The 25315-nt window shown below is 43.0% G+C and overlaps 1 protein-coding gene across 1 annotated transcript in view; it reads right to left on the bottom strand.

Annotated features, from left to right (window-relative positions):
• Positions 1 to 25315, bottom strand: part of fbxo9 (F-box protein 9) — a 57156-nt gene that overhangs the window by 24916 nt on the left and 6925 nt on the right. The window contains exons 4-7 of the mRNA XM_084321499.1: positions 24152 to 24209; positions 23318 to 23420; positions 8007 to 8137; positions 625 to 739 (exon numbers count right to left, since the gene is read on the bottom strand). Coding sequence (XP_084177625.1) covers positions 625 to 739; positions 8007 to 8137; positions 23318 to 23420; positions 24152 to 24209 — 407 coding nt within the window. The remainder of the gene's footprint in view (positions 1 to 624; positions 740 to 8006; positions 8138 to 23317; positions 23421 to 24151; positions 24210 to 25315) is intronic.

A 25315-nucleotide genomic window follows, 5' to 3' on the forward strand; every position in this document is an offset into this window, starting at 1 on the left:
AACAATGCGCCCTTCACAATGTCACTATTGCGACTGCGCACATTACGATATCGATGCTGAAACTATATAATGTGCAGCCCTGCCACATAGAAAAACACATCAATCGGATATTATTACAGTCAATTGAATCTGAACGTGACTTTTTCGACTTTTACTGTACCTCTTTCGCCCTCCCTGCAAGGCTGGAAAGCATTATGCAAGATGCGCTCAGTAAGATTCCAAACAATTCTGAAAATGTTGAATATTAGATTGACAGTAGCGTTATTCAGCTGCCATTCTGTCATTCATCAGTGGACACTAGAGCCCCACCCATTCATCGGTTGGGTGATTTAATTGGCCGATATTGGCCCATCACAGACATATCGGTATTGGCAGTATGTTGGCCGATATGAAAACTTTATTTTTGCAGAAAAGATTAATGTCTCACACATTTTTTTTAGACCATTTTTGCAGTGTGGAGTTCTTTCCCCTGATTGGATAAAGTGGGAAAGGGCCTATAACAGAGGGGGGGGGGGGGGTGTGATAAGACCAAAAGCCTGAGGAGAGCGACTCAAAGCGAGCGGTAGAAGAGCACGAGGGGAAGCAGGAGTGTTATCTGGTCTGATGACGGGGCGGCTGACTGACCTTGCACAGATGTAAAAGCCGCGACACACCAGGGACAGCTGCTCCAGGGCGCGCATGTCCAGGTCACTGGACACGACCCAACGGAACATGTGCATCAGCACCTCTGGAGGCAGGGCTGCAGTGAAACCAGAGGAAAGATACTGAAGATGATGAAAGGGTTGACCAAAGGGAACGGAAACTTGCCCCGCATCAATTCCAAGATCCTCCCCATCACCTACAAAGCCCTTCACTCCCTTCCCCCCCGGTACCTACTAGCGGACCTCCTCCATGATCCCTACATCCCGCCCCCGGAGGCTGCGGTCCTCTTGACTCCGGTCTCCTCTCCATCCCCACCACCAACATGCAGACTGTCGGTCCCAGAGCCTTCTCTGTGGCCGCACACCCACCCTCTGGAACTCACTCCCTCCAAACATCCGTAGTGCTACGTCACCTGCACTCTTTCAAATCCCAACTCAAAACCCACCTTTTCACCAAATTTGTGAATGACTCTGCCTGATTTCCCCTTTTTTTCTTTCGTTTTCTATCTTTCTTTCCTTTGATTAATATTTTGTTGTTACGTTGTTCCCTGTCCCCCTCCGTTAGCTGTTAAGCACCTTGGGTCTCCTGAAAGGCGCTATATAAATGTAAGATATTATTATTATTATTATTATTATAATACGTACTAGATGATGAAAGGGTTGACCGAAGGCAACAGACACTAGCCATAATACGTACTAGATGATGAAAGGGTTGACCGAAGGGAACAGAGACTAGTCATAATACGAACTAGATGATGAAAGGGTTGACCGAAGGGAACAGACACTTGCCATAATACGTACTAGATGATGAAAGGGTTGACCGAAGGGAACAAAAAGTAGCCATAATACATACTAGATGATGAAAGGGTTTACCGAAGGGAACAGAGACTAGCCATAATACGTACTAGATGATGAAAGGGTTGACCGAAGGGAACAGAGACTAGTCATATTACGAACTAGATGATGAAAGGGTTGACCGAAGGGAACAGACACTAGCCATAATACGAACTAGATGATGAAAGGGTTGACCGAAGGGAACAGAGACTAGTCATAATACGTACTAGATGATGAAAGGGTTTACCGAAGGGAACAGAGACTAGCCATAATACGTACTAGATGATGAAAGGGTTGACCGAAGGGAACAGACACTAGCCATAATACGTACTAGATGATGAAAGGGTTGCCCGAAGGAAACAGAGACTAGCCATAATACGTACTAGATGATGAAAGGGTTGACCGAAGGGAACAGAGACTAGCCATAATACGTACTAGATGATGAAAGGGTTGACCGAAGGGAACAGACACTAGCCATAATACGTACTAGATGATGAAAGGGTTGACCGAAGGGAACAGAGACTAGCCATAATACGAACTAGATGATAAAAGGGTTGACCGAAGGGAACAGAGACTAGCCATAATACGTACTAGATGATGAAAGGGTTGACCGAAGGGAACAGAGACTAGTCATAATACGAACTAGATGATGAAAGGGTTGACCAAAGGGAACAGAGACTAGCCATAATACGTACTAGATGATGAAAGGGTTGACCGAAGGGAACAGAGACTAGTCATAATACGAACTAGATGATGAAAGGGTTGACCGAAGGGAACAGACACTTGCCATAATACGTACTAGGTGAAGAAAGGGTTGACCGAAGGGAACAGACACTAGCCATAATACGTACTAGATGATGAAAGGGTTGACCGAAGGGAACAGAGACTAGCCATAATACGAACTAGATGATGAAAGGGTTGACCGAAGGGAACAGAGACTAGCCATAATACGTACTAGATGATGAAAGGGTTGACCGAAGGGAACAGAGACTAGCCATAATACGTACTAGATGATGAAAGGGTTGACCGAAGGGAACAGAGACTAGCCATAATACGAACTAGATGATGAAAGGGTTGACCGAAGGGGACAGACACTAGCCATAATACGAACTAGATGATGAAAGGGTTGACCGAAGGGAACAGAGACTAGCCATAATACGTACTAGATGATGAAAGGGTTGACCGAAGGGAACAGAGACTAGTCATAATACGTACTAGATGATGAAAGGGTTGACCGAAGGGAACAGACACTTGCCATAATACGAACTAGATGATGAAAGGGTTGACCGAAGGGAACAGAGACTAGCCATAATACGTACTAGATGATGAAAGGGTTGACCGAAGGGAACAGAGACTAGCCATAATACGTACTAGATGATGAAAGGGTTGACCGAAGGGAACAGAGACTAGTCATATTACGAACTAGATGATGAAAGGGTTGACCGAAGGGAACAGACACTAGCCATAATACAAACTAGATGATGAAAGGGTTGACCGAAGGGAACAGACACTAGCCATAATACGAACTAGATGATGAAAGGGTTGACCGAAGGGAACAGAGACTAGCCATAATACGTACTAGATGATGAAAGGGTTGCCCGAAGGGAACAGACACTAGCCATAATACGTACTAGATGATGAAAGGGTTGACCGAAGGGAACAGAGACTAGTCATAATACGTACTAGATGATGAAAGGGTTGACCGAAGGGAACAGAGACTAGCCATAATACGAACTAGATGATGAAAGGGTTGACCGAAGGGAACAGAGACTAGCCATAATACGAACTAGATGATGAAAGGGTTGACCAAAGGGATAAAAAACTAGCCATAATACGTACTAGATGATGAAAGGGTTGACCCAAATGGAATAAGGATGCAATGATATTGTATCGATTGATCCGATTCCTTACTTTGACGAAACAATATAGACTTAAAAACCATGAAGATTAAGGTCACTGTACAAAAGTGAATCATATATATTATATATCTAGAAATTGTCCAACTAACACAGTGGTTCTCAAACTACGGGTCGCGACCCAAATTGGGGTCGCGGGTAGGTGACAGTGGGGTCGCGCATTGGCAAAAAAAGAAAAAAAAAGACCAAGGGAAAATCCGCGAGCCCAACTCCGATGGAGTTCTCCACCTGGTGGCCGCTGTGTGTATTTGCCCTGGGCCTAACAAAAATAATGGTTGGTTTCAGGTTGCCGACCGACCCTGCCGATTTAGGTGCGACCCAATATATTTTATGAGTTTAAAAAAAAAATTATATATATAAAAAAAAAAAAAAATCAGTTTTTTTTTTTTTTTTTTTTTTTAGAATAAAGTTTCATAGAAATCTTAGTCAAACATTTAGTATTATGGATATTAAACATGCTGGCAGAGTACATGCATCCATGTTGTTGTGAACATTTTAACCCTTTCACTGCCACACGACAGCCGGTTAACCCTTTCACTGTGACAATACAGAAGGTTAGCCCTTTACTATCACACAACCGACGGCGATGCTCCATCATTAGCATCATTAGCTCCGCGGATGCGGAGCTAATGATGCTAATGATGGAGCATCGCCGTCGGTTGTGTGATAGTAAAGGGCTAACCTTCTGTCGTGTGGCAGTGAAAGGGTTAATTAAATAAAGAAATTCCCTATCCATAGTCGCCGTGGGAAAGAATATAAAAAAAAAAAAAAAAAAAAAAATAAATTCCCTACCTACCCATGGCCAAACTGACAACCAACCTGAAACCAACTATTATTTTTGTTAGGCCCTGTCTCGACCCTGCGTCAACGGAGGCACAGTATTCCAACACACATCATACATCCTGCGCAGGTATAATCACTGAGGCCACGTCTGGTCTTTTGTGAGTCAGAGGAGCGCAAAGTGCCGCGACGTGCATGCCGCGAGCGAGCGTGCGTGACGGCCCTGCGCAGGTATGGTATATCGTCTGGTCTTTTGTGAGTCAATGTGTACTCGGATATTTCCAGGCCAAGCATATAAAGCTGATGATGATAAAGTTGATTAATTTAACCTGGACACTCGCAATGGATAGGTCTGTTGTCAGAAGCGGCGCGGCGCGTTGCGTTTGTTCCAAATGCTGGCGAGAGAAAGGCAGAATTTAGTAAGTAGCGATACCAGAACTACTATGAAACGGAGTAAAAGAAGTTATGATCCTAAATACTTTGGCATATGGATTTACTTGGACTGGCCAAGAAGATGACCCGAGACTAGGGCTGCACGATTAATCGTTTTTTAATCGAAATCGCGATTTGGAATGATGCAATTATCAAATCGCCAAGCCTGCAATTACATTTTTTATTTTTTTTTTTTTTAACCAGGAAGTCCCATTGAGATACAAGATCTCCTTTGCAAGGTAGACCTGGCCGCCTGTACGTTAATGCCAAGCAAGCAGTGCAAAAATGCTTCCGCATTCGTCACCGCACGCTAGTGCGGTAAAGCGCCCTTCTTTTCAGACAAATGCTACCGTGCGTGCACCGGCGGCGGCGTGCTCGCTCAGGTGCGTGCGTGCGCCGGCGTGCTCGCGCGAGGTGCCCGCGCATGCGCATGAGATCCCGCCTTGAGCGGAGCTCAATATATATAAGTCACCGCCCCTTATTCAGTATCTACCAATAGCTCAATTGGCAAGGACACATGGCTGTGGATCCTATGGCTTGTTTGCTGGCGAGTTCGAATCCCATCGAAAATATTTTTTAACGTGATTTTTTTTTAACGTGTATTATTTCGCCGGTTAAGGTTATTTCGCCGGTTAAGGTTAGGCATGGTTAAGGTTAAGGTTAAGGTTAGGCATTGTTTCGGAGTTGGTTAAGGTTAGAACGGTTAAGTTTAGGCGCTGTTAAGGAGCTGGTTAAGGTTAGAGTTTGTCAAAGAGAATGGCAATAGACAGCCTATTTCCGCGCGACCTGGGCGCTGGGCGGCGGAAAATGAAAGGCGCATTACTGCATGCCACTACGGTAAATTTTTGCACTGCTTGCTTGGCATAAAGCTACACGCGACCTGGCCAAGATGACAGCAATAACATTTGCAATACATCACAAAGCAATAAAATGTGCGATACATCACACAAGAACATAATAAATGTGCATGTATACAATACATCACATGTAAACACAAAGCAGAATAGTCTACATGATAGTAAAAGTGTATAATACAGGGTAATACAGTAATTTTGCAGTTGGGACCCGACTACAGAAAGCAGCAACATTCTTCTTGTAATTTTTTTTTTAAATGTTATAATCGCATCGCAAATTGCAATCGCAATATCTGTCAGAATAATCGCAATTAGATTATTTCCCAAAATCGTGCAGCCCTACCCGAGACCACAGTGCGTTTTGTGTTTACGAGATCCTTTCTAACGAGAGCTTTTTAAACCAAGTAAATTACAGCGGCACTTGGAAACTAAGCATCCTGAATTTAAAACGGTGATTTGAAGCCCATCATCTGTAGCCACACAGAAGGGCTCATTGATCCATTTCGGAATTATTTCCCCCGAAAGAAAGAGCACGGACAATTTGAACAACTGGATCCAAGATCCGTTCATTGCGCACGGCGCTCGCAACAGGCCTCCCTCTGTCTGAGCCCGGAGGCGTTGATCGATCTTTCGTGTGACGAGCTACTGAAAGTCAAGTTCACTGGACACAGCGGCCCTCGCAAAGTTTTGGATATCAGTCCGGAACGACTACCCCAGTGCTGTGTAATGCTGCGCTGAGGAAGCTTGTCCCGTTTGCATCAACATACCTCTGTGAAGCGGGATTCTGGGCTCTGACGATAATAAAAAATAAATACAGACCTCGCCTCAGAGTAGAAGCGGATCTGCGCCTCTTTCTCAGCACAACGCAGCCACGTATCATGGAACTATGTTCAAATGTACAAGCACACCCTTCCCATTAAGTCTCGTTTTTGTTTATTTTTGAAAAGCGCATGTGAACGCATAAAAAAATTAAAAAGGTTCTGCCAACATATTTTGGCAAAATATTCCTTGATCGTTTTATAAATGTGTATACAGAAACAATTCCATTTGATCATATTCATTAGTAGTAGTAGTAGTAGTAGTTTATTCAGTCATCATCTCACACAATACAATATACACCATCATTTAACAATATTTGATTTTACAGTGACTGAAAAGGTACAGACTGAAGCATAATGCTTATATATGCCTGTCCTATATTCTTAACAAAAATTAAGACTCCAAAAGACAGTAATAATAATATTCATTAATTTCATTAATGACATTGTGCTGTAATTTTATTTGCTAATAAATATGCATGATCAAGTTCCAACAACGTGTGCTTTTATTTTGATATTGAAATTACGCGATACACGTGTGTGGGGTCGCCAAAAAATATTCCAAAATAAAATGGGGTCGCGGCATGAAAAAGTTTGAGAACCCCTGAACTAACACCTCTCCCGAAGGCTAACCGGTCATGCCCGCTTCCATTCATTGTGCTAAGCTAGGCTAACATGCAGCCAGATAGCCTTCTACTGAACACACAGAGAGGAAACTGGTATTTATCTTCATGTCTCTCTCTGGAGAAGACGATAAGCCGAATGTTGGTGTGTTCTTTTAAAGTTGAGACCATTGTTTCTCCAAATAGCTAATTGCTTTCACTGTGCGGACACATTCAGACCGTTTTCAAAGAAAGAACCTAAACAAACAAATATAACCAGAAGTAGGGCGGCCGGGTAGCGCAGCGGACTAAGTGTCTGTCTACCACCACAGAGACAGTGGGATCGAATCCAGCTGTGGTGCTTCCGGGTTGGCCGACCGTCCATACTAACACGATTGGCAGTGTTAGCGGGTGGGAAACCCGGCGAGGGTGGGTCCTGGTCGTTGTAAACAGCGACTACTACAGTTCGGTCGGGGCGCCTGCACAGCAAGGGAAGGATCTGGAGGGAGGTAGTGTGACCTTCCACACGTTACACTCTCCCAGTGAGAGTCCGCGCTGCCAGGTGAAAAGAAGCAGTGGGCTGGGTACACATGTGTCGGAGGAAGCATGTGATAGTCTCCGCCCTCCCGGACCGACGGTAGGGGGTAGAGTGCGCAACGACCAGGAAGGGGATTGGGAATTGGCATAACGACTAACATTGGGATGGGAGAAAAATCATAAAAAGAAGGAGGAAAAAGATAATAATAAAAAAATATATATATATATAAATAAATATATAACCAGAAACAACGATTAATTGTAGCACTGTTGAAATCCTATCCCCATAGAAGCAGCTGCTTACCAAACCTTTTTGTCAAAGACAGCCGATTAAATAGAAAAATAATTAGACTTTAAAAAGCAGCTGAAGAAAAGGTGTGTGACTTTAAAAAGCAGCTGAAGAAAAAGTGTGTGATCAAAGTGTTGAATATATAGCATCATGATTGTCTGTATTCTAAAGGAGGTTTGAGTCTGTTGAGATTTGACAAACCCGCTTAAAAGTTTTTTTATGACCCATCCCTAATGATTATGAATACCGGTATTTTTCCCGGCTCTACTGAAGATCCAGTAAAAGTGGTTAAATATACTCTACCTGAAATGTGCATCCGAGTCATTTCCAACTCAGGAATACATATCTTTGGAGAGGAGTCTTCCAGCGTCAGCTGCTGCTGGAAGTAGGCGAGTAGATCCTCGATCTCACCGTCCGCATCGTTCTCTGCCAAGCTACAAAGATACATAGATAAGTAATAATAAGATCCTTAATAGTAATAATAATACGTTTTTTTTATTTTATTTAACCTTTATTTAACCAGGAAGTCCCATTGCGATACAAGATCTTTTTTTGCAAGGGAGACCTGGCCAAGATAACAGCAATAAAATGTGTGATACATCACACAAGAACACAATAAAAGTGCATGTATACATGTACATGTACATACATGTATATCAAGTTTTTTTTAGTGAATCAAGTTTTTTTTTTTTTTAACTTTTTTTTTTAATATAAGTAAAAGTATATTCTATATTGTAATATACTAAATTATGTTATATCTAGTCAAATTAATGGAAGAACAAACATAAATGTAAGGGGGTAGGGATCAATAAGCTTAGCTTCCCTCTACTCCTTTTTTGGACATGTCTGCTAACCAAACACATTGCTCTTGACCTTTTGTTTATAATTCCTTTTATTTTATTTTTTATTTTTTTTAATGTTTTTTTTTCAATTTGTTGTTATGATTGTTTGGTTTGACGGAACAAGATACCGTGATTTGTTTGGAGAAATATGGAGAAGTACATGTTCAAAAATAAACTTTTCATTCATTCATTCATTCATTCATACAATATACAATACATCACATAAAACACAAAACAGTATAATACAGGGTAATACAGTCATTTTGCAGCGGGGACCCGACTACAGAAAGCAGCGACATTCTTCTTGTAAGAAGTTATGTAACAGAGATTTAAATTCGGCAAGAGAGACCAGGGTATCTAAGAGGATATGGTCCTGTAGCCCATTCCATGACCACGGTGCGAAGCGAGAAAAAGCTGTCCTTCCTCGTTCAGTGTGTATTCTGGGAGTTTTCAAAAGTAGCCATCTTGTGGACCTTGAACAGTCTGTCACTGTCCTTAGAACAGTCTGTCATCCCCACCTGTCTGAAGAAGTCCACCATTATCCCTGTACCCAAAAAAAATCCACGCCCGCTTGCCTCAACGACTATCGCCCTGTAGCTCTCACCTCCATAGCCATGAAGTGCTTTGAGAAGCTAGTGAAGGGCTACATCTGTTCCTCCCTCCCCAACACCCTGGACCCCCTGCAATTTGCATATCGCCCCAACAGGTCCACGGAGGACGCCATAGCCCATGTGCTGCACACAGCAGCATCGCACCTGGACAAGAGGCAGGGGAACTATGTGAGAATGCTATTTATTGACTACAGCTCAGCATTCAATACCATAGTCCCCTCCAAGCTCATAGTCAAGCTCAGAGACCTGGGCCGGCCAAGATACGAACACGGAGGCCACACACACCAACCGAGATCCGAGCACAGAGATCAACCGGACCAGACAGAACGTGAATAACGAGGTTTCACACACCAAGCAGGACTCGAACACTGAGGTCATACACATCACCGACCAAGATTCAATACCACATATGCATATAATGAGATAGTGAATGGAGGTTATGATTCGAGACACACTGCAGACAACACACAGACCACTGGGAATAGAGACAGGGTAAACACATTAGATGGGGAAATTGGGACTTGATTCGGGACATATAATACAAATAACACGTACTAGACTATGACAGGGAACATGGGGAATCACATTCGGAGACCGGACAGGGAGCTCTGGAAATGTACTAACATATGAAAGATACAAATTGGGGGGTATCTTCGTCTCTGGGGGTTCGACCCGGGGGAGGGGGGGCCTTGCGTGTTATGGGATTGGTGTGTGTGTGTGGGGGGGGGGGGGGGTCCTGGGGCCCTCGGACACCGTGGCCTGGGCGGGCTGGTCACCGGGCCGGGGGGGCACCGGGCTTGGGGTCGCGGGGGGTCGGGGGATCATTGAGGCGTGGTGCACTGCTTTGGCCTGCTTTGGCCTGGGCTTGGGGTTCTCGTGGGCCTGGCGGTCGGGACGCGTGAATATTAAAGGCAACCAACTTGTGTTCAGCCTTTCGTTCAGCGTTTCTCTGATTGGCCACACGGCCGCGTGACCGCGCTGCCGCGCGGCAGAGAGTTGCACCGCTTCCCAATGACTTGTTTTGTTTACATCAGGGTGAACGCTGTTGTATTCGCAAATATGAGAGCCAGCTTATGTAATTGGTTTGTCATGACAAAACAATAAAAATCGCTACTTTACATCAGGGTGAACGCTGTTACACTGCCACCACCCACTTCAATGACAGAGCTCTCATATTTGCGAATGCATAAACTATATCTTAAATTATGGCTATGTGTCTAATATGGCTGTCGCAAAGTCATTGATAAGCGACAGCCATATTAGACACATAGCCATAATTTAAGATATAGTTTATGCATTCGCAAAATATGAGAGCTCTGTCATTGAAGGGCTTCTAGTACAACGGAGCACGGTCGCTGCTGCTGCTGGAGCTGGACTGAGTCAAGCCGGCCGCGGTGCACGGAAGCCGGGGACAAACCACCGCATCGCCCCGCTGGCGCTTCAGCAAGCAGCCTCCACTGATGTACAGTGACGAGTGAATCTGGTAGTGCGTTGGTTTATGACGTTAAAAACGTGAAATAACGCATAACGTTACAGCTTACAGTTCCACACTGATGTACAGTGACACCCAGAGTTTCTAGTTACAGTAGTGACGCGTGAATCGAGATAGTCCTAACACTGTAACAGTGTTTATTATTAAGAGTCAGATAGTCCTAACAGTGTTTATTATTAAGAGTCAGATAGTCCTAACAGTGTTTATTATTAAGAGTCCTAACAGTGTTTATTATTAATTAACGTCATAAACGAACTACCAGATTTATTTTGCACCAGGGAACTTGAAGGTTCCTGCCGCACTTGCGGCAAAAGGGGGCGGGCTAGCGGCGTGGGGTCGTGGCCAATCAGAGAAAAGCTGAACACAAGTTGGTTGCCTTTAATATTCACGCGGTCGGGCGGGTGGGAGCTCTGGGTGCTCGGCTCCGCGCATGGTGGACCAGGATATGGGGGTGTTCTGTTTCTCGGGGAGGAGGGCGGGGTTTCTCTCAGGGGGATCAGAGCGGCAGCTTTGCGATAGAATAAAAAAAATGCACAGTGCATTTCCATAGCTGCATGTGGATGAGTCCACTGACACCACTAAGAAGCCTATGTTCTGAAGAACCGTTCATGTTCTGAAATGTTATTGCTAAAGATTGAGAAGATTGGATCAGTTGTACTTTTTTTTTGAAATACTTGAAACCCTTTTTTTGTGGAATATTTGATGCGGCCCAGCCTCACCCAGACTCTACCTCCAGCGGCCCCCAGGTAAATTGAGTTTGAGACACCTGTGCTAGAGGCAAAGCAAATGAGACTAGAAAGATAAACAAACTTGACCTGGTTTGGTAGCCGCTAGAGGCAAAGCAAATGAGACTAGAAAGATATAGGGGAAGCTTCCCTAGGAGTCGGACTGCCTTATATATAAAAAGTTAAACATGTGTGATTTCCCCCGTACGTACAGAGAGGTCCATCCCACCATTTGATAAAGCACACACTGGCACTAGTGATGAAGCGCAGAGTAGCATTTTTAGCAGTGAAGAGGCAGCATGCATATGTCACCAATCAATCACATAGTCAATTAGACAGGAATGTGGCTTGAACAAGTTTCTTTCTGGCCTCAAAAGGAAAGCAGTGTTTGTTGCGAAAGGAAAAAAAACAAGTTTTAGTTAAGTTTCTTTGTGAGGTTTCCAATATGCACTTTAAAAGATAGCTTTTCATCCAACCATAGCCCAAGATACTTGTAAGATGAAACGGTTGCTCCCTTTGCGTAACAATATGAGCATGATTCACTGGCTGTGAGCGAGCCCTTGTGAACGTCATGAATTTCAGTAATAATAAGTCAGCCTCTGTCCTGCTCATGATAACTTCCCTCAGAGCTTATTACATCTTCCTGCACTAGACACTAGTAAAGAGCTTTGTTAGCCCATGCTAACATTGTTAACCCATGCTTGCTAGCTCACCTCTTTTTTGTGTCCGTCATCCGCACCTGTTTGAAAAAGTCCACTATTGTCCCTGTACCCAAAAAACCCACACCCACTTGCCTCAATGACTATCGCCCCATAGCTCTAACTTCCCTATGGAACTGGCTATCCATCAAGTGCATTGAGAAGCTAGTGAAGGGCTACATCTGTTCCTCCCTCCCCAACACCCTGGACCCCCTGCCATTTGCATACCGCCCCAACAGGTCCACGGAGAACGCAATAGCCCACGGCAGCATCATACCTGGACAAGAGGCCCCTGCTTATTCCTCTGAACTACGTGAGAATGCTATTTATTGACAGCTCAGCATGTCCCAGCATGTCCCCTCCAAGTTCACGGTAGGAAGACCCCAAGTGGTGAGAGCAGGCGACTGCACCTCTTCATCCATCACTCTCAACACAGGTGCCCCCCCAGGGCTGTGTTCTGAGCCCCCTCCTCTACTCGCTTTACACGCACGAATGTGTGGCAAAGCGAAACAAACGTCAAGTTTGCTGACGACACAACAGGGCCTGATCTCTGCAAATGACGAGAGGGCCTACCTGGGAGAGGTAGAGAACCTGGTGCTGTGGTGGGAGAACTGCCTCTCCCTGAACGTCAGCAAAACGAAAGAACTGATTGTGGACTTTAGGAGGCCGGGGGCTCGGGACTACAGCCCCCTCAGTATCTACGGGGCACCGGTCGAGAGAGTCCACATATGCGAGGACTTGACATGGACCACACACAAAGACAGTGTAGTGAAGAAGGCACCTAAGGAAGTTCAAAGTGAATCAGAAGATCTTAAAAAACTTCTATACAGTGCACAATAGAGAGCATCCTGACTGGTATAGGAATAGCACCGCACACGACCGCAGCAGACTGCAGAGAGTGGCTCGATCAGCCAAACGCACAATTGGAGGCGGGCTTCCCACTCTCCAGGACATTTACACCAGGCGTTGCAAGGCCAAGGCTAAGCGAATAGTCAGACTCTAGCCACCCAAACAACTGCCTCTTTGCACTGCTGCAAAAACGTGTAATCCCTATCTGATTGGATCAGATTTGTATTCATTCATTCATTTCAACTCATTATGAATTGAAAATGGGGGACCCTGATGTAAACAAGACGAAAGTCTTTCTCTGGGCCCTGTTCCTCGTACCTGGCTAACTGAGTTAGCCGGATCATTTTCAGGATAATAGACCTAAAATTCTGATAATAAATCATATTCAGCCTATGGATTTACTTTGTCCTAAATAACGCACGTCATAGGTATACGGATACGGCGCTCGCGAGTCGCAACACACACTATGTGGTTATTTTAATAACGGAGCATTGCAAATGTGAATCCCGCGGGGATATTTTTAATAAATGAAACCTATCGAGCGTTTGGCTCTGATTCGTTTCATATTCTTCGCTGTGGATGTATTTGCTTAACGGAGCGCCCGAATTGTGTTTCATTCAAGCATAAATTGAAGCGTCTTTATGCGTGGATTGTGGATATGAATTACGAGGAATCTGAATCTGTGGATTGTTGAATTGTATCACTGTCACTCACACGTTATAGTGATATTGTAACTGGGATTAAAATATTTTTGGTGATGCGCTGTTTGATGGATTTGATGACGTGGACGTGACTTGAGAAATCGAATGAGCCTTTGATGTTTTGATGAATGAATTTGAGAAAATGCATTTATCTGTTCAAGCACTGTTATCTGATGATGAACAAGAGGGTGATGAACATGAGGTGTCACTGGTATAAACCAAAGGTTAATCAATTCAATCCATGTATGGATGATGTCCGAAACAGATTAAAACCTGATTAATAGTGAAACTGTATAGCCTCCCTCCAAGCCTCTCTGACATGTTATTTCGGGGGTCGTGCCTTGAAAACTTTGGGAACCATGTATTTATATAGTACATGATACCTAAGCCAAGCGCATACAGTACAGATATCCTCATAAGTATCTATTCATTCGTATCAATTAGATACTCTTTGGGCTTGTTTTTATCTACTTATTCTGAAAGAGTTGAACTAATTATTTTCGCTAGCAAGATCTCATTCGATTATTCATTCCATTAAGCCTACTGCCAGCAGGCACATTTAAAGAAATATAATCTGATTGATTGGGGTAATGAGGGACTTAAAATTAGCCTTAGCCCATTAGCCTCTCTGAGTGCCTGTCTCCTAGTGCTGACTAAGGTGATGGATGCCTCGGGGTCTTGGCCAAGATTGCAGTGACTGCTCTACATGCACCACCGAGGCCATGGATCAGCTACTTACCGTCGTCTGTCCGTGGTCTTGTCAACTAATAATAATAATAATAATAGATCAAATTTATATAGCGCCTTTCATAGAACCCAAGGTCGCTTTACAATCAGGACAAAAAATAGGGCAAGGAAAGTAGGGGGGGAGGGGGAAAAGGGGATGAGGGAAAGTAGGGGATAATGGACCTAATTTAATCTAAAACTAACTGATGGGGAAAGCCTTGGTGAAGAGGTGTGTTTTTAGAGCGGATTTGAAGGTGTCCAGGGTTGGGGCGTTGCGGATTTGGGGGGGGAGAGAGTTCCAGAGGGTAGGGGATGCCACGCTGAAGGCTCTGTCCCCAAAAGTCCGTAACCTGGTGCGAGGGATGGAGAGGAGACCTAGATCAGAGGATCGTAGGTTCCGGGATGGAGTGTACTGGTGGAGGAGATCAGACAGGTACCGGGGGGCGAGGGCATGGAGGGATTTGTAGGTGAGGAGCAGGAGTTTGAAGGTGATGCGGAACCTGACTGGAAGCCAGTGGAGATGGATGAGGGTGGGGGTGATGTGCTGCCAGGGCTTGGTGTGAGTGAGAACCCTGGCAGCTGAGTTCTGGACATACTGGAGCCTGTCCAGGGCTTTGCTGGGTACCCCGAACAGGACTCCATTACAGTAGTCCAACCGGGAGGTGACAAATGAGTGGATCAGGGTCTCAGCCACAGAGTCTGAGAGTGAGGGTCGGAGACGGGAGATGTTCCTGAGGTGGTAGAAGGCAGACTTGGTGACAGATTTGATGTGGGAGTGAAATGAAAGTGTGGAGTCAAGGGTGACGCCCAGGTTACGGACTTCGAGAGACGGGGAGATGGAACAGCCGTCAACGTGGAGGAGGAGATCTCCAACCTTCCCGAGCAGTGCCATGGGGGCCACAACCATGAGCTCTGTCTTTTTGCTGTTGAGTTTGAGTAATTTGGTTGCCATCCAGGTCAACTGGCCTGTCAACGCGGTTTCATTGCTGGGTTAAGTACTTCTATTCTATTCACATAATATGCTTACTTCATATATCTACTCTATTCACATATATGCTTACCACTTGTATCTATTGCTATGTCCGCCCACTACAATCACGCAAGCTGTCTAACGCCTGTCCCGTCTCCCTGTCTCCCTGTGAGTAGCTGTCCTGGAGTGCTGACCCTGAGTCTCGGACGTCCCGTGATGAAGGCCGGGAGGATGCGACCCTCTCTGCGTGCCCTCCTGTCTCCCTGTCTCCGGCGGTCTTGTAGTGGTGACCGGAGTGCTGGACGTCCCGCGATGATGTCGGGGAGGTTGCGACCCTCTCTGCGCCGCACCCTATCTCCCTGTCTCCGGCTGTCTCGGAGCAATGACCGGAGTGTTGCATGTCCCGTGATTAAGACGGGGAGGACGCGACCTTCTTTGCGCCGCCCCTGTGCCAAATAGATTCGCTATCAGCTCTATCTTTAATCTTTCAAAATGTTCAGTTGCTATCGCTATCAGCTCTATCTTTAATCTTTCAAAATGTTCAGTTGCTATTGCATGCACTCATCTGTGTTTCACTACACACTTGAGTGCATTCTTACCAACTGTTAGTCTGCAACACTACTAGACATCTAAGAAGGGAGATCCCCCCTTGAATGGCCCTTCTAAGGTTTCTCTCCTCCACACTGCCTGTGGAGCTTTTTTCCCTATTGTTAGGTTTTAGTGAGTTTTTCCTTACCTTCACATGGGGTATGTCTGGGAGTGCTTGCATTCCTTCATTTATTTTAAATTTGTTGGACCTTATGGTGTTCTTGTTCTTATTGTTATGTTTCTTCTTGACTTGTTTAAAGAAGACGTGTACGGCCCATGGGGACATTAACGTGTGTTGTCGGGCCTTACAAATAAATTTGATTTGATTTGATTCATTTAACTTGTCTGCGAGGCTATTGAGCCATACTGTATTGTACCCATTCTGCAATCTGTTATAAAGTTTTCAATCAATCAATCAATCAATGCCGTTAGAAAATCAGGATTTCTGCTATCGACACCTGCTGTGTTTCAGGTGAGGCGGCCGTGCGCAATTATCCTGAGTATCAAGTCTGGTTCGAATTAACGAGACTGAATCAGCGTTCGAGGAACAGGGAAAGCCTGGATTTATTCATTGTGTTAATTGAATCTGGCTAATGGGACTTTTGATCGACTTAGTTGAACCAGGTACGGGGAATAGGGCCCTGGTCTGCATCCCTTTAAAGGTCCCATGTTTTGCTATTCCTTTCACTATTTGGGGCAATGTTACCAAGTAGTCTAAAGCAGCATTTTTCCAAGATTTCCAGCTGTTTTGGGCTGGGCTCCGCCCATACTCGCAAAGCGCTTTGAGTGACAGTCACCCACAGTCTGCACTGGCAGACAGAGAAAGACAGAGAGATTGAGGGGGATACTAATTAATTTCTGCTCTCTCTGTCGGCACCCACGCTACGTCAACCCATTTGAGGAAGTGTCGGTATTTTCACTCGCTCTGTTGTTGAGCGAATTGTTGATTGTGGGCGGTGACTACAACCAGTGCCTTATTCACGTCAGCAAAACAGTCAAATCAGAATGGCTTAGTTCAGTGAGGGAGGATCTCGTGAACTCGAGACTGGACTGATTAGCCTAAATGAGAATTAGAGACGTCACAGACCCCATTCATACAACCCCACATTGCTAGAAAACAATGCTAAACACTGGAAAAGGCCATTTATAAGACATGGGACAATTGTGCGTATTGAGCTGTACTGTACTGTACCCATTCTGCAATCTGTTAATTAAAATGTTCCATCAATCAATCAATCAATAGGGATTCAATGTTTTGAACTCCTGGGCCCAGGCCATCAGGATGCTCAATGACTATGAATCACAAACCACCAATCTACATTCATTACACACACACACTTTAAACATTCACTTAGACCAGTGGTGCCCAACCAGTCGATCGCGATCGACAGGTAGATCGCGGGCTGATTTCAAGTAGATCTTGATTAATAAAATTTGATTATAAAAAAAAAAAAAAAAAAAAAAAAAAAAAAACTTTTTGCTAAATCAACTCTTCCTCTCCTTGTTAACTACAACAAGCAATGCTGTTTGTTATTTAAGATGAGGTCGGACTCGGCACTGACAGATTTGTGTTCATTATGCTGCTTTTATAAAGCCTCAAATGACGGCTTACAATATACAATTTTGGCTGGTAGCTCTCGGGCTAGGTGGTAAATAAAAAAGTAGATCTTGGTTCAAAAAAGGTTGGCCACCCCTGACTTAGACACTTTTAACACTACACCATATTTTATCTATGTATTACACAAAGATTTGCACTATATCCATACCTCATTTTTGCATTTTAAAAAGTTTGCATTTTGTACTTCATTGTTTGCATTTTGTACTTTAGCTTGTATATTGTATATTTTGTATATTACAGTGTTTTGTATAGTGTTCATTAAAGTATAGGCCTTTATTATGTTTTACTGCAGGGCTATTCAACTGGCGGCCCACGGGATGATTATGACCGGCCCGCCAAAGATTACATGATAATAAAAAAAAATTAAAAAAAATTAAAAAAATATATATTTAAAAAAAAAAAAAAAAATTACTTTTTTCTTTTCATGTCAATGTTAACACGCACAATTGAGCCAAAAGTCACTCAATTAATGACAGATTTCATTGATAAATTGAGGGAAAACTTTGCAAGTCGATTTGATGAATTTGACATGTCCAGAGAATTGATGCATTTTGTGAGCAACCCATTTGCCAATGTAGCTGCTATTTCCACAAAAGGACAAGAGTTCCTTGCATCACTTCACATTGATGAAGGTCTCCTGCAACTTGAAATAATTGACATGCAAGCATCATCTGCTCTGAAGCAGGCACTTGAGAATGAATCCACCACAACATTTTGGATAAAGTGTATTCATGTCAAGACATTCCCCAAAATAAAAACGCTGGCAATATCTGTGCTAACAATGTTTGGCTCAACATACACCTGTGAATCCAGTTTCTCTCACATGAATGCCATTAAAACAAGCAACGTGCCTCCTTGACAAATGAGCATTTGCATCACTGTTTGCGGGTAGCCCTCACTTCCTATGAACCCTCTTTCTCTGCCATTGCCCAGTCAAAGAAGTGTAATCGCTCTCATTAGATGTGTGTATGTAGGCTAGGCCTGTCTGCCCCCCACCCCCCTGATGTTTGAGAGTTAAGAGTGGACAATAAGTGCTAATAAGATGCTGTGATTTGCTGTTGTTGCACAGACATGAAGCACTTTTTCATAAGCTCAGCTGCACTATAAATGTGTTTTTTTGTTCAAGTGTTGATGTTAGAATGTTCAGATGCACATCATGCACTTGTTTGTTTTTTATTTTATTTTTATATTGAAATGTTGAAGAGGAGATGTTGCAGTTGTTGCACAGTCATAAATGAAGCACTTTCTGCAGGAGATGTTGCAGATGTGGCACATAAATGAAGCACTTTCTGCAGGAGATGTTGCAGATGTGGCACATAAATGAAGCACTTTTTTTGAAAAGTATACTACTTTTGCAACGTAGTTAAATAAAAGTTGTGAAAATGTGGTTGCGTGTTGTGTCAAGTGTACATATATTCATAGCACGGGGAGGCGCCGTGGCAGTCCGGCCCCTGGCCCCTTGGGTTTCTGACAATGTGGCCCCCTGAACAATTTAGTTGAATAGCCCTGTTTTACTGTATGAAGCACATTGTCAGGGGGCTCATACATAACCAAGCATTTCACTGTAATGTACTTCATATGTGACAAATAAAAACAAACTTGAAACTTGAACTTGAGGTGGGAAGCTCTGGCCTAAAAGCCAGGAGGGGCTGCTGCCCAAGAATATATCTAGGTTCTAAAAACAAGACTGCTGCTATTGGGCAAGAGGTGGGAAGCTAATACCAGGAGGGGCCGTTGAGCTGCTGCCCAAGCAGGTTCTAAAACAAGACCGCTGCTATAGGGCAAGGAGGCGTGGCACATTCCTACTACACCAAACCCTGGCAACTAGTGATGCACCAATGTGAAAATTGTGGCCGATACCGATAACCGATATTAATATTGCTGTTCTGGCCGATACCGATATTTACCGATGTCGATATCTCTGTATAGAAAACACTTTTTTATGATAATAAAATAAAGAGCTATTTTCCAAAACGCATAATTTTTTTTACTTTTGTAACTTATTTTCAGAAATGACTGATATTTTGAAACTATTTAAGGCCAAAACATGTAAAAAGAAAAAAAAAGATAAAAAAAAAATATATATATATATTATCGGCCCTATCTTGATATCGGACCGATACCGATGTGTAAAAAAACTGCCATATCGGCCGATATTATATCGGCGGCCGATATATCGTGCATCACTACTGGCAACACATCTGCCTAGAACCAACGCGCTCTAAAGAAAACTGCAATGTATAGAGAGCCATAACATACTGGAATAGGATCCCATTACATATTATACGGACGGAAAACAAGGACAGTTTCAAAAAGAAACTCAAAGGAGCCATAATCCGGAAGGAAATCAATATATGTCATGCATGAGTGTAGCTGCAGCCATGTTATCCAAAACTTCTTCTGATTACTTTGTGTGTGCTTTTTTTCTTTCTTTTTAAAGGTATGGTGAAATTGATGTTTTAGTAACATTGATGAGCATTCTAAAAGCAATTCTTAAAAAGATTCAATCTTAAATTGTATTTAACACTGTATTTTGTATTTTGTTTTGTTTTTTTGTTTTCTGTTTCTTTGCTTGCATGTGATTTTAGCCATCTTAATTGTTAGTTTCATTGTGTATTGTAGGTTGAGTACTGACTTTTAATAATTCTGTTTTGCAATAATTGTTTTTGTATGTTTTTTTTGTGTGGACCCCAGGAAGACTAGCTGGTTGCCATGGCACCAGCTAATGGGGATCCGTAATAAAATCAAATCAAACACATCACCCCCACCACTGCAAAAACTCCACTGGCTCCCCGTCAATACAACTGCACGGGGGGTTGGCTCCATCCTACCTGACCGACCTATACTACACCCCTACCCTCCAGCGTGTGGCCTCCCGCTCCTCCAACTACAACCTCCTCACCAACCCCTGCGCCAGGCATTCCACACTGTGAGACGGAGCCTTCTCTGTAGCTGCTGCCCCCAGGCTGTGGAACCCTCTCTCCCCTTATCCGAGCCTCCGACACCATCAACCTTTTCAAGACCCATCTAAAAACACACCTGTTCACACTTGCCTTCTCGCAAAAAAACGGCGCTGCTCCCAAGCATTTCTGCTTTGCACTAGATAGTACAGTACTGTACATTAGTACACTGCATAGTATTGTGTATTGTATATTATATGGTAACTCAGAACATTGTACATATGTCTATACCGAACACTGTGACCTCATTTTCTTCTTCTAAATTCATGCTATATTATGTTATTATGTTATTTGATACTATCTTGTCTAGCACAGTCTCTGGAGCGTAACAGTAAGAAGCATTTTGTATGAAAGTATTCTGTACTTCTGTATGACAACTATTAAAGAACTTGAACTTAAAGAACTTGAACTTGAAGTAGCCCACCCCCCCCCCCCCTTCCCCCTGTGACAATTTTTTTAAGCTACTGATCCTTTTGTTTTTGTTTATTTTGGTGTTACCGTTTCTTGCAAATGCACTGCACCTTGCTTCCTTTTCATTTTGTTTAATTTTCTTGTTGTTACTATATATATATATATATACAATATACCGGTATTCATATTCTTATCTTATCTTTTATATAGCGTCTCTCTTTTTATGTAAAGTGTCCTTGAGTCTGAGAAAGGCGCTTCGCTCTCTAAATCAAATGTATTATTATTATTATTACTACTACATCGCCGTCCTGTATCGGAATCCATGCTGCCGCTTCGTTTAGCTCTTTCCACCGTCGACTGACCCATGCGGATTTAGCCACTGCACTGGGGTGGGTAGGTACTATTGTGCTATAATTCGATACTGCCGACGGTGGCCGACGGAACTCGTGTTCATGGTAAAGGTCTGTGGCAACACTTTACAGCCAACACTCATAATATTGTGGAAAGGTTTAGTGAAACACATATTAAGAAATTGCCCTTTGTGATCTAGCGATCTATGCACTTTTTTATTGTGCCGTCAGAATGGTTTCATGTTTGTAGGTTAAGGCCTAACAAAATTAATAGTTGGTTTCAGGTTGGTTGTCAGTTTGGCCATGGGTAGGTAGGGAATTTATTTTATTTTATTTTTTTATTTTATTCTTTCCCACGGCGACTATGGATAGGGAATTTCTTTATTTAATTAAAATGTTCACAACAACATGGATGCATGTACTCTGCCAGCATGTTTAATATCCATAATACTAAATGTTTGACTAAGATTTCTATGAAACTTTATTAAAAAAAAAAAAAAAAAAAAAAAAAAATATATATAATTTTTTCTAAAAACTCATAAAATATATTGGGTCGCACCTAAATCGGCAGGGTCGGTCGGCAACCTGAAACCAACTATTAATTTTGTTAGGCCTAAGTATCTCACGTTTGCTATTGGCCAGTTTAACACTCATCTTGTTATTATCAGCAAGGAAATGCTTTTGAAAGTCATCCAAATAAGTTTGTCAATCTAGTGATCTATGCACATGATCTGCTAATAAACATGCACATCCACAGGTGCTGGTTCTCAATGACACTGGGATTCACAAGCCTTAATTCAAGCAGGTACAATGGGGCACTGCATGTGTTTTGTTGGTCGTTGGGCCGGTCAGACAACAACGTTACTCCCATTGACATGTATATAGCGTGCCGAGAATCCTGTACTACATGTTATGACATGACGTTATTGTACAGTTATGTGGTCTCACCAGGGACTGACACGTGTGTTGCTACACCGTGCTAATGTCTTTAAACACCAGTGGCCTCTGCATGCTACAGAAACTTCAAAGCAACTGCAACACAACATCGACAAAGCGACGGTGTTTTAGACACTCTGCCTTTATGCTTCTGCAACATCGACGCGCAAAGTTAGTTTAACTAAAGTTAGTTTAGGTTCGTGTTAACTTTAGATAATGTACAAAATAAACGTATTTCCGGTGATTTTAGACGTCGCTCTTTTATTTTGAAAACCCCCGACCGGAAGTGTTATAGTGTCTGTTGCTAGCAGCTTAACTTTCTGTGCTTTTCGGAGCTAACGTTACCGTAACATCATTAGTTTCCAATGGAGAGGACCTCGGCTCACATGCAGCTCAAACTACCTATTGGAATCAATTAATTGATTGATGTTTAACTTGTCCCTGTGTGTGTCCAGTCATTTCCACTAGCAAACGTTGTATTTAACGTTACCTCAGGACGGATACCATTGGCATTGTATTTACTTGGTTAGCTATGTAGCTAATGTGGATAGCATTTTGAATAGACCCAATGCTAGCTGGCTGGCTACAGCTTTATTTACTAAATTATGGAGGCTTTTTAATCGTCAAGGTAAGAGAGGATTTGTCATGATCAACTGAAGGCGTATGCTATGGAACAATATGTGCTTGGGTTTTCAGAAAAAGGCGAGCTATGTGACGCTAATTATTTAGCATCAACGCTGGCAACAACAATGGAGGATGTTATTCTCTGCGGGACTAATATTATTCTATGACAGCCCCGCCCCCATTCGCTAACCAACCAATCACTGCTACGCAATATCAACGCAGCGGTTGTTTAGGTTAGATTTGGGGGACATGTACACAACGTCCAAGCAACACAGTCTACAAGACCCTCTAAAACAACCACGCTGAAATCGCGCCGATGTTGTGTTGCAGTTGCTCTGAAGTTTCTGTAGCATGCAGAGGCCTTTAGAGTCCACATTGCAGCCGGCTTGTGGGAGGCAAGACAGGGGAGGGTTGAATTGGATGATACGAAATTGGGATGGGAGAAAATATAGAAAAATGGGAGAAAAAGTGGATCAAAAAAAAGGAGTTAAGTGTGTTGGAAAAAGAACTTACTAGTTTCCACCACCAGCTCGGTCGGAGTCAGGAGGGCGGATGTAGTTGATTTTAAACTCAATGTCAGGAACAAGCTGCATTGCCCTCCGATAGTACTTGATTGCTGCAGGTAAAATGGACAAATTATAAGTGGTACAACAAACCCAAATAAATTCTGGCAATAAAATAGTTTTTGGTAGCTTTTGATTGCTAAGTACCACAAACTACCAATTATTATTCAATAGTGACCACCGAGGTATTCAAACTGTAAGAAAAACGAATATACTTACATTATTGATAAATAGTATAAATAGTATTGAATATTTTATTAAAAATTCTGTTCATGGCATCCGATATAATGCAAAAGAATGCAGAGAAAGACCTCTGGATAACTCTTTCTGCAAATGATCTCCATTTGATTGAAACCAAAAAAATGACAAAATGTGGGTGTTAAATAATAATATGGAAATCCAATTGCATCCATCTCTGAAATTGTGATCATGATTACAAAAACCCTTAGTGTGTTTATCTATATATTTTTTTTAATACATATTTATGTGTAAGGTTGCATAAATTAAATTATCGCTGAATGAATCAGTCCCCGTCACATTTGTATAATGCTAATGCGGCCTATTAGAACTTTTGAAAAGTATAGAGACATTAACTGAATCACTTGAAATTCCCAGATAGAATGGTCCATTGAAACTTTGCCTAAGGAATTATAGAATCAAAATAAACAGTTTGGACTGAATCGTTACACCCCTTGTCTGAAACAATTAGTCTTCATTCGACCCACAGCTACCCTTCCTGTCAACGTGGGCCTTCCTTCCTTCCCCCTCATTTCCACAAACATACCTTGATAGACGGCGCCATTCTCCTCCTCCTCTACGGCTCTCAAGAACAGCTCTCTGGCCTAAAATAACAAGACTCAGGTCAGCCGTTTAATGGTGACATGAAGGCAGGGGCGGACCTTCCTACAGGCGATATAGGCGGTCGCCTAGAGCGCCACCCAGAGAGGGACACAAAAAAAAAAAAAAAAAAAAAAAATGTGTGCAGTTTTGGCGCCCCCCTCTATATCTGCAACCATTATTTTTACATAAAAAAAATTCTAACATAAGGGGAAATGAGCCAAAAATCTAAAACAGTCGGTCTGTCTGAGCCTCAGCTTTAGGTGTTCACAGTCAGAACATGCTAGAGCGCTGTGCATTGATGGGTATCGGTCAAGTGTTTATAGAATTGAGCGTTGAGGAAAGAAAGACTAACGTTAGAGAACTACGAAGAGGCAAAAGCCATAAAAAAAAAAAATTACAAAAAAAAAAAAAAAAAAAAAAAAATCTTTTCTTTTGGGGGGGGGGGGGGGGGGGGGGGGGGGGGGCGGCGCAGTGGTGAATCTCGCCTAGGGCGCCAAATGTGCTAGGTCCGCCCCTGCATGAAGGGCAAGTTCCAGCACTGTGTGTGTACGTGGCAAGAGCAGGACCTGGAGACATGACTAACAACAACTGCAGTGTTTGCCCTAGAACAGCGGTTCTCAAACTACGCGGTCGCGACCAGTGATGCCACAGATTACTTGTAAAAATAATCTGATTACTGATTACTCCTTTAAAAAGTAATCTAGTTACTTTACTGATTACTTGATTATCAAAGTAACTTAGTTACTTTGAAAGTAACTAGGTTACGAAGTCGTCGCCGTCCCTGCTGCTGCCACAACATAAGAATGACAACAGTTTTTTATTTTTTTTTAATAATGCTTTATTGAAATGTCATAAATCATGATTGGCTGCTCAGACAGGTCATCGTGAGACGTCGTCAGCCATCCGGCCATATACTCCGGTCTAGCTGACTGTACCCCTGGCTCTCTTATCATCAGCATTATGAGATAGTAACTAAATAGTAACTCACAGCCACTTGGAAAAGTAACTGTAATCAGATTACTGGCTTGTAAAAAGTAACAAGTTAGATTACTATTTACTGAAAAAAGTAATGAGATTAGAGTAACTAGTTACTTAGTAACTAGTTACT

This window comes from Notolepis coatsorum (genome assembly GCF_963971535.1).
Source record: "Notolepis coatsorum genome assembly, chromosome: 9".
Taxonomy (NCBI): Eukaryota; Metazoa; Chordata; class Actinopteri; order Aulopiformes; family Paralepididae; genus Notolepis; species Notolepis coatsorum.